Source organism: Syngnathus floridae, chromosome 1 (genome assembly GCF_059516105.1).
Source record: "Syngnathus floridae isolate MCC-2025c chromosome 1, RoL_Sflo_1.0, whole genome shotgun sequence".
In the NCBI taxonomy this organism is placed as follows: domain Eukaryota; kingdom Metazoa; phylum Chordata; class Actinopteri; order Syngnathiformes; family Syngnathidae; genus Syngnathus; species Syngnathus floridae.
Genome location: NC_142413.1, coordinates 16,389,849 through 16,404,056, shown reverse-complemented (window position 1 = coordinate 16,404,056; position 14,208 = coordinate 16,389,849). Strand labels below are relative to the sequence as shown.

At 37.3% G+C, this 14,208-nt stretch overlaps 1 protein-coding gene across 2 annotated transcripts in view; it reads left to right on the top strand.

Moving 5' to 3' along the window:
- Positions 1–14,208, top strand: part of mid2 (midline 2) — an 88,707-nt gene that overhangs the window by 56,294 nt on the left and 18,205 nt on the right. For both annotated transcript variants that reach the window (XM_088379030.1, XM_088379022.1), the window contains 4 exons: positions 1,418–1,483; positions 2,604–2,699; positions 8,924–9,031; positions 13,940–14,088. In XM_088379030.1, the coding sequence (XP_088235156.1) occupies positions 1,418–1,483; positions 2,604–2,699; positions 8,924–9,031; positions 13,940–14,088 (419 nt within the window). The remainder of the gene's footprint in view (positions 1–1,417; positions 1,484–2,603; positions 2,700–8,923; positions 9,032–13,939; positions 14,089–14,208) is intronic.

The window sequence follows — 14,208 nt, the reverse complement described above, 5'->3', positions numbered from 1 at the left end:
TCTGTCTTTTTGCTGTTGGTGTGTTGTTTCACGCTTGAACTTGACTGTCACCTTTTCATGGAACATCTTTTAATGTTGCTGAGGAAAAGTATGAAAGTGATGCATCCCTGCATGCCTCAATATGAGCAGTGTAATTGGATTGCCTGGGTTAGAAATGGCCAATTTGTCACAGTTGAAAGCAAAAATGCTATAGTTATTGGAGTATCTTTTATCATCGGCACAAGGCATACCATTATACATTGTGGAGTATAATGACTTGGCTTTCACAGTGTTTTTTTTTTTTACATTGTCAAGAAAACTTGAACCATTGCCTGCACAGTTTGTGTGTGTGCGTGTGTGTGTGTGTGTGTACATACATATATATATATATATATATATATATATATATATATATATATATATATATATATATATATATATATATATATATATATATATATATATATATATACAATTTATTAATAGGGAACAGATTATTTCTATTTTGATTACTTTGTACTACTAAAAATGCATGTAATATCAATATTAGATGAGAACCAGTTTGAGCTCAACTAGCATTCTACAGCAGATATACGACTTTATTTATATAGCGCATCAACAACAGCTGAAAGTCACTTGAAAGCCACAGAATGAAAATGGCTCTTTGAATGAGAGGAAAAAAACAACAACTTAGTAACTCTTATACCTTGTGGCTGATAAGTGTATAATTAAATTTGACAGGGATATCTGTTTATTTCAAAGAGACGTGGGCAGAAGCTCTTCAACATCATGATGTCATGTAGGAGGATTGGCCGGAGTTGTGATTTAACCCGAGACGATGTGCTGTCAGCTGCTGCGGTTGTAACTGTAGCAAGATGGACAGAATAAGGGCTGAAAATGCATAACGCTGAGGGAGTGAGGAGACAGACGATCAGGTTCAAGCAAGAGGTGGTGCTGCAGTGAAGGACAGACAATGCCCAAGAGACAAATAACAATGAGGGTGGAGGGCTGTTGGGGATTGAGCCACAAAAGCTTCGAATCAAAGCAGCAGTCAGTCTATGGCCACTGTGCCACTCTGTGCCATCTCCATCTCATCAACCGTCTCCATAGTTCTTGCAGTCCCATCACATGTATTGTCAATGCTAGATGGTGGTACTGTTTTAGTATACATCATTTTAATACCCCGCATACCTGCCCTCTGCAGCCCTCTCCACCCCAAAAATCCGAATTGAGCATTAAGACCGAACCTAGCCTTAAAGATACAATTAAGATATACGTATGTGGAAGCTGTGTTTGTGTTTTGACAACAATTTGAATGAAAATATTTTCCTTGACGAAAGCTTGGTGTGTTTAGCTCGCTTATTCATTTTCATGTATTTTTTCCACACTCAACTTTGCGTGTGCTCACACTTACGCCGGTGTATGTGTGTGTTTGTAGGCTTATCAGGTGAGCCCTGGCAGAGTGTCAGATGCGGTAATGGAGGCTTCAAAGACAAGCGCTGCGGTGAGTTCTCTAGCTGTCCATTACCAACTGACCACCCTCACCCACTCATCCCTTCTGCTGGGGAGCACACAGGTAGACGCCTAAAAAGGATGAGGATGGAGAGAAGGCAACTTATTAAGTCAGCACAAACCAAAATATATGCAATAAAAGATATGAGGAAGAGGAGCAATGGGGCAGTTTGAGCAGTGACCAGGTGGCGGTCTGATCCTCTTCTTCTTCTCATGTATGAGGAGAACTCCTTAATACCCTGCCGCTTTTCTGCCGCTTTGTTCTCGTCGCAGCTGTTGTTTTTTTTTGTTTGCTTATTTGTTTTGGAGTTTTTGTCTCTGCCCGCTTTACTTGCTCCCTTTGAAGCCTCTCTATTTGTGGCCTCACTTGATTCCATTCATCTTTATTTGGCCGCATGAATGTTTGAAGTGCTATTGACCGTCAAAGCCTATGAGCGTTAAAATTCTGCAAGGGCCATTGCTTTTATTTTCTATCGTTTCATTATCACAAGTCATTAAAACACTAAAACATTATATTCCGTCATTTAAATGATATTCTGGGATTAGTTTTGCTGTAGAAAGAGTTCTAGAAAGATTAGGAAGTTACTTTTTCCATAAAACCTCATTAATTATAGAACCAAGTTCCAGTCAATTATGTTTATTTTTGTCTTTATTTTTTTAAATTGAATTTGATCGTATTGATCTTGGGCTTCTGATGTTGGAAATGTAAAGATGGATGTGCATCGCTGACTTTAGGTGATGAAATTAAACATATTAATTGATTTAATTTAATGAAACACAATGCCAGCGTCGGTCAAAATATTTGTGGCAAAAGGGGATTGCACAAAATATTAACATTAGGGGTGCTAATAATTGTGGCGCACATGATATGATGTATAAAAATATATTATTTTGTTTTTTCCCACTGAATAAATACACTTCAATTAAACATTGGATTTTCCATCTTTTAAATTCTGGTTGCATATTTTTTGCAAAATAAACTTTATTAAACGCTAAAGAACACATGTTTTGTAAAATTGTTTACTACAACAGGCGACAAAACTGAAATTTACATTTGGGTTGATGAATTCTGCTCTTTGTCCCTGCACTTTTTTTCTGCCTCTTCTCCACAGCAAACCTTGGAGAACAACTTGACCAACTTAGTGAAGAGGAACAGTGAACTGGAGAACCAAATGGCCAAACTTATCCAGATCTGTCAACAGGTTGAGGTATGCTGCATCTTTGTATTTTGATGTGTGTAGCATAGGATCATTAATTGGAAGTCAGGCCTGGCCTGGATTTTATTTTCAGTGTACTGATTGATCCAATACTAGAATTTTTTCCTGTCATTTAATTTCCTTTATGAGTTGAGGTTTTAGAACCATCAGCACTCAATCCATTATTTAAATGAACTCTTACTGGTCAAATATTGAGAAGTCATGTAAATTTAATTAAAATGATTTCTGAGCAATTTATTCAAGAACTACGCTGCAATATTGTTTTACAGTCATCTATAATAGAGGAGGTTTCATTTAAAAGTGGAAACTGCTGTTTTACTGTCTGAGTGCAATTACTCCAGTTGAGCATTGAAATACACTGAGTGAACTGAGTTCAATGGTGGGTGCACAGCTTCGGAAGCTGAATGTGGAGGTCTTATTGAGTCCTTCCTGTGTAGTCAATATTACAACTATCCTCACAGAACATTCCCAAAATGGTCGAAGGGCTGTTAAGTAATTTAAAATACGGTTCGGATTCAACACTGTACTGTCTTGTGTATGAGATTGCTAACTGATTATGTCATGTGGTAATTGGCTCATATCTGCTGTCTCTTGTTTTAATTCCTTGTCTCTCAGTATGTTGTTTTTTAGTTTTTTTAGTGGATTGAGGCCTCATCCTCAATGCTGAGTTGTTAAAAACTCAAAACAGTTTAATGTCAGTATTTATTCTTTTTTTTTTAAATATAAAATTTGAGAAGATGTGCAATGGTGCCTTGTTCCATGAAAACACTTGACCCTCAAATTCTTTTTCCCTATTGATATTGACAGAAATTCCATTAATCCATCCACAAAAACAACAACATAAAAATTTGTGACATGGATTTTAATAATTAAAATACATTGTACTTTGTACTGTATGGAAATATACATACACAAATAAAGTTACATTCTGTGCATCAGTTCAGGCTTCAATGCCTATTGATATTGTTTTACTCCCTCTGATGTGCACACCTTGTCCAGCAGGGATTAATAGAATGCATACATGAATGCACAAAGAAGGCAGTCTATTCTGAGCTCAGTAAAATGCAGTGGTTATTTGTTTTTTACAGCTGAAGAAAAAAGAATGTTCCTCTGAGTATTGTATTGACTGTATAAATGAGTTGCAATAAGCGTTATAATGTTACAGCACAGATGCAAGTTGTTAGACCTTAAATTTTGCATCATTGTACATTGGTGTGAAGCCAAACGTTAGGTAAAACGTCAAACCCTTAACTTTTTGCATGCAACTGTAGACAGAACTGAAAGGGCACATCTCAAGGGTCATACTTTGAAACACACACATACACACACAGAAATTATTTGTATGAAAACCCTTGTAGTACTAAAATAAACATTCTCCGGATGAGATTTGACTGTTCTCCCTGAGAAGTTACAGACCGGACTCTATTTGAAAAGTCTCTTTGAGTATGTGTATGTTTCTCCTCAGCCAATCAATACTAATTGAATATGGTGTGATTCATTAAGTGCAGACAAACCCAATGGCATGGGGATATTGTCCGTTGTCTGCATGCAAATAGAGTATGCACATGCCTCAGACTAAACAAATAGAAACTAAAATCCTTTACTTTTTTTTCTAGAACATTGGGTTCTTTATAGATTTGACTTTGCTGAAACAAAATCCACCTGTTCCTAAACTAAACCTAACACTTAATTCATAAAGTTGACTAAATATACTTTATAAATATATACTAAATATATAACCACATGGCATTTATTATTATTACCGTAATTTTCAGACTAAAAGTCGCTCCAGAATATGGGTCGTATTAGCCATAAAATGCACAACAACGTGAAAAAAAACATATATAAGTCGCTCTGGAGCATAAGTCGCATTTTGGGGGGAAATTTATTTGATAAAATCCAACACCAAGAACAGACATGAACAAGCAACAACAGGCTAAACGCTAGGTATGCTAACGTGACATAAACACAAACAAAGAGCTGAGAACGGGCCTGATGTAACATTCAGAGTTATTAAAAAAAACTATTACATAAATAACACGTTTATAAAACCATCTGTGTCACTCCAATTCATTAAATCCATCAATCATCCTTTGTCAACAATGGGTGCGCGCCGCTGACGGCGCTTGCACTTCAAAATATTCCACAGGCCCATATAACGATATATAAATTAGATATCAAATAACTATTATATAAGCAATAGTATTATCAAACCATCTGTGCACTCTAAATCATTAAATCTATTGATCAAATTCCTCATCATTTGTCAACAACGCCGCGCGTGCGCCCTGACGTCAGCCTCGTCGTTATTCCACAGATCTACTATATAACTATATTGTAGCGTTAACAAAGTACAAGGAAAGATGTGGGTTTGGTAAACGGCTCTTTATTTAACAAAACAAACTTCCAGCCGTGTGGCGGCGTGGACTTCCAGCCACGGAGGTGGAAGAGAGATCCATAGAATGCGTTAGGGTTAGGGTTAGGGCGTGCCTAAAAGCCATGACCGAGCCCCATCCACCGTCCCCGGACAGCCACCCGGCCGAGCGCCGGCCCCCGACTTCTATCCACGGAGGTGAAAGAAAGCTCCGTAGAGTAGGACTGGGCGTGCGTAAAAGCCATAATAGTTTTTCAAACCTTCTGTGTCACTCCAAATCCTTAAATCCTTCAAACTCTTTGTCCTCCGTGTCACTTAGAAACAAAGCCGCTAATGATGCCGGTAGTACGTGGGGCCCTTCGTCATCCCGTGATCAATCTTTGCCCTTTTTGTAAACAACCACTGCGCCACGCCGCGTTGCGCTGCTGACGTCACTCGAAATTCAAATTACAGTAATCCCTTGCTACATCGCGGTTCGTTTATCGCGGTTTCACTTTTTTTTTTTGAAAATTTTTGAAAAAAAACACATATAAGTCGCTCCTTATTATTAGTCACCCCCCCACCGAAACTATGAAAAAAAGGCGACTTATAGTCCGAAAATTACGTATTATTATTGTTATTATTATTATTATTATTATTATTATGTTATTTTGAAAACCTGGTGTGCTTGAGAAAATCGAGGGCAGACTGAATCAATGCAAAAATATTAATCTACAAGAGTTCACTTAAATCTCTGATTTTAAAAATTGTGTCAAAATGTTGTTTACCTGTCTAATTATTTCATTGCATATCTTTTACTACCTTCTCACATATGTTGTTGAGTTGGTTATAAGGTATAGACAATCTTTAATGTGTGACTTAGAGACTTACAGCTTAGAGTTTTGGTGCAAATCAGGATGAATGTGGTGATTGGGAATATCTCCTGACGTTTTTTGCTGTTAGTCGCTGTAGTGGCTTATGGTACTGTGTTTTCCCCACCATTTTTGCAACTCCTTAAAGTTCCTTTCTAGTAGTATGCCCTTGTAAAATGGCTAGTTTAATTATTTATGGGAGGAATATGTGAGGATAGTGTTGGTATTAATGTGACTAGAGACCAGTCACCTTCAAATGGGACCTGCCCAGTATCAGACCTGCAAAGAGAGTAGGCACAAAAAGAGCAAATTATCATAGAAATGGTTGGAAAAATGAAGAGCATGAGACAAAGGAATGTCGAAAAAACAGATGTGAAACGGAAAGTGCAAGGTTCGGTTTAATGGCGAGGTGAAAAGGGCAAAGAGAAGGAGGGAGGATTTTGCACAAAAAGATGTTGGTTGAGTGAGCGTGTGTAAAGAGATAAATCTGAGGAGCTTTGTGGGCGACCTCCTTGTTTGCATCAACCCCGATCAAACACTTATCCAATGTGTCAGCACACATAACAGCTTCCGTCCCGTCCTTTGTTCTTCTTTTTCTTTTTTTTTTTGGAGCGGGGGTGTGTTTATTTATTCATTTTTATGTGCCAGGCGTTTCAGAACTTGATGCATTGTTTCTGGTTCATTAATTGTTGATGAGCTTACATACACCATCCTTGTGTTGCTGATACAGAAAGCCAAATAGGGAACTTCCTGCTCATATATTCATGGAAGGGTCGGTGAGAAAAAATGTATTGTGCAAAGACATGTGAGACAATACACCAGGAGAGACTCCTTATGTCTTCTATTTTACTCTTTAAAGCTGTGGGGTTTTTCCAGACAACTGTGGAGTGTGAACCCCAGAAAACTTGCTACCCCAAATGACTATCATTGTGCATGCCTTATTTGGAGTTAATTTAAAACAACCTTCATTTTTTTTGCATATTTAAAGTATGGCAGTTGATTTGATTTATCACTATATAAACATCCATTCAGATAAAACTTGAACCACAAAATGTCCCGTTTCTACTATGCAAATAGAGATTGGCTCTTGATATTAAAAAGAATTTGACCCTAGATGTTGACTGTCATTAAGTTTGTTTATTATATAATTGCAGGCCACCAAAATTAATATTCTGACATATATGGTGACTCATTGTTGTCAGCATTTCCTCTATTTTGCTTGTTAGTGCTAAAGTGATACATTATCGAGTACAAGTCACATTGTCCAAGTTTTTTTTTTTTTTTTTTTAAAGAACTGTACTTTTACATTTGTATTCTGCATCAATTCAACATAGTACCCTGAATAATTCAAGTGCTTGAGACCACCACCAAGCCCCGTTATATCAAATTCATGTCGACACAGCCGACCGATAGAAAGGTTCAGCTCAGTTGCTGGAAAATTTTCAAACTTTGGGTTCCCCCTGAGAATGCAAAGTAAAGTTTTGACAACATAAACACGTTTGTAGTGCCGCTTGGAAAAACGAATTTGGGGATTTGTTCGGTGGTTAATTCGGCAGCATTTGTCTTGCAGCTGACACTGACAAATGTTCATGCTGAAGGCTCAATATGGGAATCGGCGCATCATTAAAATGCACATACAACTTGGCTTATTTATCTGTCGTCAACAGGCTTGTCTCAACAATTCAACAGAACAAAAGATTACATTGAGACATCACACTATCAAACTTGACTCAATCATGCCATTGTCTCGCTGCTGAATACTTCCTGTTGGCCATTAAAACAAAATATATAAATGAATGCATGTCTTTCCAACATTGTGCTGCAAATGAAACCAACCGCATGATGTCGCTGATTATAACCCGAGGTGAATTATATTCTTCATTAAATACTTTCTATTCAGTGATTTCACTGATGTGCATCATCGGGATCATATTAGACTACATTGATTTGTACAGTGCTATTCCACAAACAACCTTGCTTCTTTTACGCATTTTATCAAACTGAGTCATGTTATATCTTGCCAAGGCTGTCATATTTTCATTTCTTCAAGGTTTTATCGCATGCGTTCTAATGAGCTTTGTTGAGTAATTGGGAGAACATGGTCATAAAAAGTATTCTGACTGATTGCTATATGTCACGCAGACAGAATTTTATACAAATTTAGGGTCAAAGTCCAAAGAAGATTATTCTTGCTTGTTGCTCATTAGTTGGCACGGGTATTTATATATTCGGTATTTGCTTGCATTTTAACATTTTAAAATGAGTATTGACATGTAAAAAAATTCCAAGCCACACTGAGACTAAAGTATCTCATGTCAACACAAATTCTAAGCAATTAACTTGCATTTGTTGACGGAGTTTATTTCCAAGCACGAGTACAAGCTGGTGTACCTTGAGATATTTTCATGTCTTTATGTGAATGCAAATACTGTGTTGTTCCTTTAAGTATAGTCATTCCCTTGAAATGTTTTGACAAAATAAATTTTAACTGACAAAATCTTTCAAATATCCACCTTGCATGGTGTGATGCTGTGTTTTTACATTTAACACACTTTGTTCATTGAACATTAGATCAAAGTTCTTAACGTGAATACATTTATGGGGGGGGGAAAGGGGTCATGAGTAATTGATTATTCCACCACTTCATAGTCAAAATGACTGACATGATTGTGCTCTGTAGTATAACAAAATGTGTCGTATAATTATATAACCTTAATTTTAAATTGCTATGTTTCTATTCATTGAAGTCTGCCTTCCATTTTTTGTGATACTTTGAATTTAATTCGTATGAAATCTAATCAGTTGTGATTTTTTTTATTTGCAATAATTCTTTTTAGCTTTAGTCGTTTATTTTGTTAACAACAACACGTAATGTCTCTGAGATGTTTCACTCCTTCACAAATATTGATGACTGCATAAGTCAAAGAACCATGATTTGATCCAGGATGGCGGTCAGTGAGTTTCAAAATGGTGTGGCTCTTCTTCTCCAGGTAAACACTGCCATGCATGAAGCCAAGTTGGTGGAGGAATGTGACGAGCTGGTGGAGATCATCCGCCAGAGGAAGCAAGTCATTGCTGTGAAAATCAAGGAGGCCAAGGTAAATTGATCTGCCGATCACTGCTGATGCCGATCATATTGATTCATTGTATTTAATTTACAGCTACAAAAATGTTTATTTTCTTCTGTTGTTTCCATGTTAATCGATGGATTCAGATTAAAAGACATTTTAATAACTTGATTCTAAAAGAGGACATTATTTCAAAATGTCAGTGCAGAAAATGGGCAAGCAAAAATTGGTTTGTAATATATCAGAAAAATGGGAAAATATTGATTTATTTAGACTGAACACAAAATTCAACAGTGCTTTCATGGAAAACTCAGAGAATATTTACTGCTAAGAGGTATCTAAGATTCTTTGTAATGACGAAGTGGAAACTTATCAAGGATGAGACCCCTTTTGATGTGTTTTGATGTATGCCTTTTGCACTGCCTGGCAGGGCTACGTCCGTCCGTGAAATATTTGCAACGAGGTAGCACGTAGTGAGAGAGCAGATGGCGTAACCCATCTTCCATCACAGAGAAACTTTGGTCATTGAGTCCAATTCATTCATTTTGGGGGCGTTATTTGTTTAGCCTTCGAACTGTCACGCTCACGTAAACTGCTGTTTTGACTGTTGCCCTCCATCTGCCTTCTTGTCAATTCTCTCAAGTAGGCCTTGAAAACCCACAATCTTCTGGCAAAGATGTATTAAATTAGTTGTTTTGAAGCTTTTAGCTTGCTGGTGCTGAATGCAAACTTAACATCACTCACAAATCGCATAAAGGTTCCACACAGCAAGGATCATGATCAGTCGCTGACCAATCACAGCACCATTATTCAGGACACTTTCATTCTTGGAAGAAAACTTATTTAACAGGACATAGACAGGGAATAATGCATGTCTGGGTCTGAGATAGTGGAAAAGGGTAGCACAGAATTACACACTTTAACCACTAAGTGATGTGTTAATTATTAAGAGGAATGAATTCCAGTAAGCACAGATGTTGACAAATGGATGAAGTCAAGCTAAGAGGGAAAAGGAAGGCAGTGGCAGGCTGGGCTAACCAGAGGGGGAAACGCAATGATTCATATGTTTGGTAATTGCTCTAAACAAGACAGTTTGCGCATCAGTAGAGATGACTGATGACCTGCTTAGCTGAGGAGAGGAGGCAAGAATGAATACCTCTATCAAAAACTGTAAATCCTGTCTCATCACAGATATTCCTTTGTGCATTTTTTAAATTGAATTTAATTCCGAGGCCTGCAATCAATAACGCAACTCAATCACAGCATCGGATGTGATTCATGGGAATTTTAGTGAAATGGAAGTTGCAGCTTACCCATGAATGAAATTAACTTTAAAGAACTTACTGGGTGGACATGATTTAGAGTTTTAGTTTTAACAAATGACACTAACTAGACACTACATACAAGAGCTGTCGTCTAAATAGTTTTCTGGTTTTCAAATTCAGCAGTATATTTTATTTACTATATATTTTATATTGTATCACGAACACCTCCCACTGTGACATAGGTATTATAAGGTACGTACTTGATCGCTAGCAACTTTTCATCTAATGTGTTGAAAATGTAATGTGTCACCCAAAACATTTCATGTCTGTTTTTCTCTCTTCAGCGCTGTCAAGTTTAGCCCATGAAAGTTCACATGAGTAATTGCGAAAGAGTCCGATTATAAAATTCCTGACAGTACAGGGACCGTGAGCAAAACATATTTTGTAATTGTGTCAAGCTTCAAAAATAGAAGCTGCTGTCATCTGTGTTGATCTGTGCAAGAGAATAACAGGATTATGCAGGCATTGATCACAGCGGGTATGGCAGAACAAGTCGCTCTCATTCTCTGTCAGTTCCTCTTCAGAACGCTGTTACTCTCGAAGGAGAGGTTTCATCTCTGCTCCCATGTCCTGATGTGTTTGCCTTTACGCAACGTTCTTAGTCCACCTCCCCTATCTATATTTTCATTGTAATGTTGAAAACGTGGTTGGATTCTAAAATATCCCCAAAAAAAACAAATAATTTTTTATTGTGGTGGTACAAGAGGACGTACAATTTGCACTCAAGCCGTGAATTTTTTTTTTTTTTTTGCTTTGATGCACAGGTAGAAGCAGAGGGAAAACAAATTCACATAGGCACCAAAATAGTTTGGGGTTTTTTTGTCGAAAAATGGGTCAGAGAAGTTTGGAGCTGATGCCTCACAACTCTGTCTAGTTTCAGTTTCGCTCTGCTAACGTTTTGAACGTTTTGATGCTCTTCTCCCCATGACCCAAACTGTAAAACTTTCCTATGAAAGAGTTTCAATGCATCGTCATAAAATGAGACTGACTTTTTGTTTCTTATTGAATGAGGCTAAATATTACATTGTGTGGGAACGTCACATTAACAATTGTCATAATGAATTAAACCATTCTCCAATTATCTCTTCAGTTAGTCATCTGCATCTCTGCCTTCCATCCAATCTTTTGAAGAAACAAAATTGACTTTTTAAGTGTTGTTCTTTTAATAAGACTAAGGTGGAACGCCATTGTCTTCCGTTTTCTGCTCTTGCACGCAAAAATAATGTATGACTAGGTTCACGCTTTATAGGCAATTTGGATTATTTGTTAAATCTTTTTATGTCATTCACATTGCGAAAACAAATGTGACATTGAATGTGAAAGAAATGCCTTTGTAATTAGCACGCATGCTCACAAGACATGATGCCACGTGACGCAGTGTTTATTGCAGTAAATGTGGGCTTCCGTGTTGGTCTCAATCCTAACGCACCCTCAAGTATTTTGTACTTGAACTGACCTTTCCCGGGCATATGTTTATCAGTTCTAAAGCATCTTCAGTTTGCCGCTGACTGTATTCTGCTCCTTCTTCCGCCGTTGCTTTTTCTGCCTGATTCAATTCTAATGCATCTGTGGCACCCTCAAGGATTTTGTGCTTGAACTGACCTTTCCCAGGCATATGTTTATCAGTTCTAAAGCATCTTAAGTTTTCCTCTGACTGTATTCTGCTCCTTCTTCCACCTTTTATTTTTCTGCCTGATTCACACACGCACCTAGACTGTTAGTTGAGCAATGCACACGTCACTGGCAACAATGAGTATATCTTTTAGATTCGCTACGCAAATTAATTTTTCATTTAAATTGTAACATATTTTTCTAATGGCTAACATTCAAAAGAATTCATGTCTTACGGAAACTGCAATTTCTGAAAATTAAAGCCTCCCTCAGACTTCAACCAGCCCATATGATGTGTTTCAGAAGTCTAGTAGGGAGAATTAGCATACTGTGAAAATGGAGGACAAAATCCAAAGTACATTTAAGTGAAAATGAATACAAATATAAAAAATATACTTTAAATAAAAGAATTAAAACATATAGAAATTGATATTCAATTTGATGTATTTATTTTGCATTTCTTTCCACATTTATTTTGCGACTCATTTTAAATGTTTACATTTCTCTTTATTTTTCTATTTATCTTTAATTTTATTTTATTAGATAGTTTGTTCATTTTATTTCCATATATATTTTAATTAAAATGTTCAATTATATTTTATATTATTTTTTCACTTCACTTTTATTTGTTGATTTTGGCAGTTTTGGTCCTGCAATGCAGAAGGAAATGTAATTCAGATTAGGGGGCGACCGCTATCATAAATGTGTCATGGATTGAACTATGAGCCTATTAGTTTATCGAAATCCACTTAGTATTTCTGCTTGCCAAAAGGAAGTAGTGATGGGCATGACAGTTCTTTTACCTGAATCGTTAGAACAAGTTTATTAAAAACACCACCGCTTCACAGACCGGTCATCCCCACCATGGGAGTAAAAAAAAAAAAAACTCCAGATGAAGACATGGGTGTCTTTTGGGTTTCAAATATGTATTTATTTATTTCAGTCTTGAAACTTTTCGGATGCATCTCGTATGACAAATTGTCCTATCTAACAATGCTGTTGCAGCGTCATGTTTGCGTGTGGCCAACAAGCTTCATGGATGGAGTTTATAGTGACAGCAGATTATGAAGCTCAACGTGGAAGAGCAGATAAAATAGCCAGTTGACAACTCCATTAGGTTGCCAGATCAGAGCAGTTTCTAAGAAGGAGCAGGCTTTCCAGCAACAGACAGAAGTGCACATTAGGTAACGCTTTGATTCTCACAGAACGTTTGATGACAAGCTCTTAACCAATTCCCTCGCCGTGAGATTTTTTTCCCCCAGAGTGCCTGTTTGCATAATTCAAGTCTCACAAGCAAATGAAAATTGAAATAAGTATATTGTTGAGGTCATTGAAAGGTTTATCTGCAAACGCTAGCTTTATAAAACTATGCTATGTTTGACAATAACTGCAGCAAGGCACAGAACATCGCTTTGGCTGAATAGTTTCTCGATAATAGAAAACAAACTAATGCTGAACTCCAATGTTAGCTTTTTTCGCAACACATTCAAGAGGTCAGCACAAGAATGAGGAGCCAAGTAGTTCACCTCACCTCACCTCACACCCATAAACTAGACCTCTGTCCACTAGCTGCATTCTTTCTCCTTTCCTGCCTTGCCTGTCCGTGCATCCTCAAGTAATCTTTGTCTCTAAAAATAGCACAGAGCTCACTTGTTTTTGGAGCTTATTTTTCTCAACAAACGTCACCAACTTTCATCAATATAGTGCAGCAACATTTCGGTTTTAAACCGAATATTAATGTTTTTTTAGTCTTTTTCTTTTTTAAATGCAACTCTCACCCTGACAAGAGTTTCATGCAAACACATTGGACCTCATGAGTCTGTTATGGAAGTGCAGAATATTATTCCAAAATGTCAGAAAAAATAAACAATTAAAAAGGGGCAACAAAGACAAACAAAACGAACTAGGTGGCCTTTGGAAGTGGTGATGATTGATGAACCATAATGTTTTGATGAATAGAAAACATTAAGGAGGATTAAGAACATTTCAATTTGTTTTCCAGGTAATGAAGCTGCGTAAATTGGCCCAGCAGATTGCCAACTGTCGTCAGTGTCTGGAGCGCTCCAGTGCCCTCATCACACAGGCAGAGCAGAGCCTGAAAGAAAATGACCACGCCCGCTTCCTTCAGACTGCCCGAAATGTCGCTGAAAGGTGAGTGATGGAAACAGATACGTAATTTGCATCTTCTTTGAAAAACTCATCTCTTTTCACATTTGATTTGACTGAACCTCACTGAATATTCACGTGCTTGTGGTGGTGACCGGGCCCCTC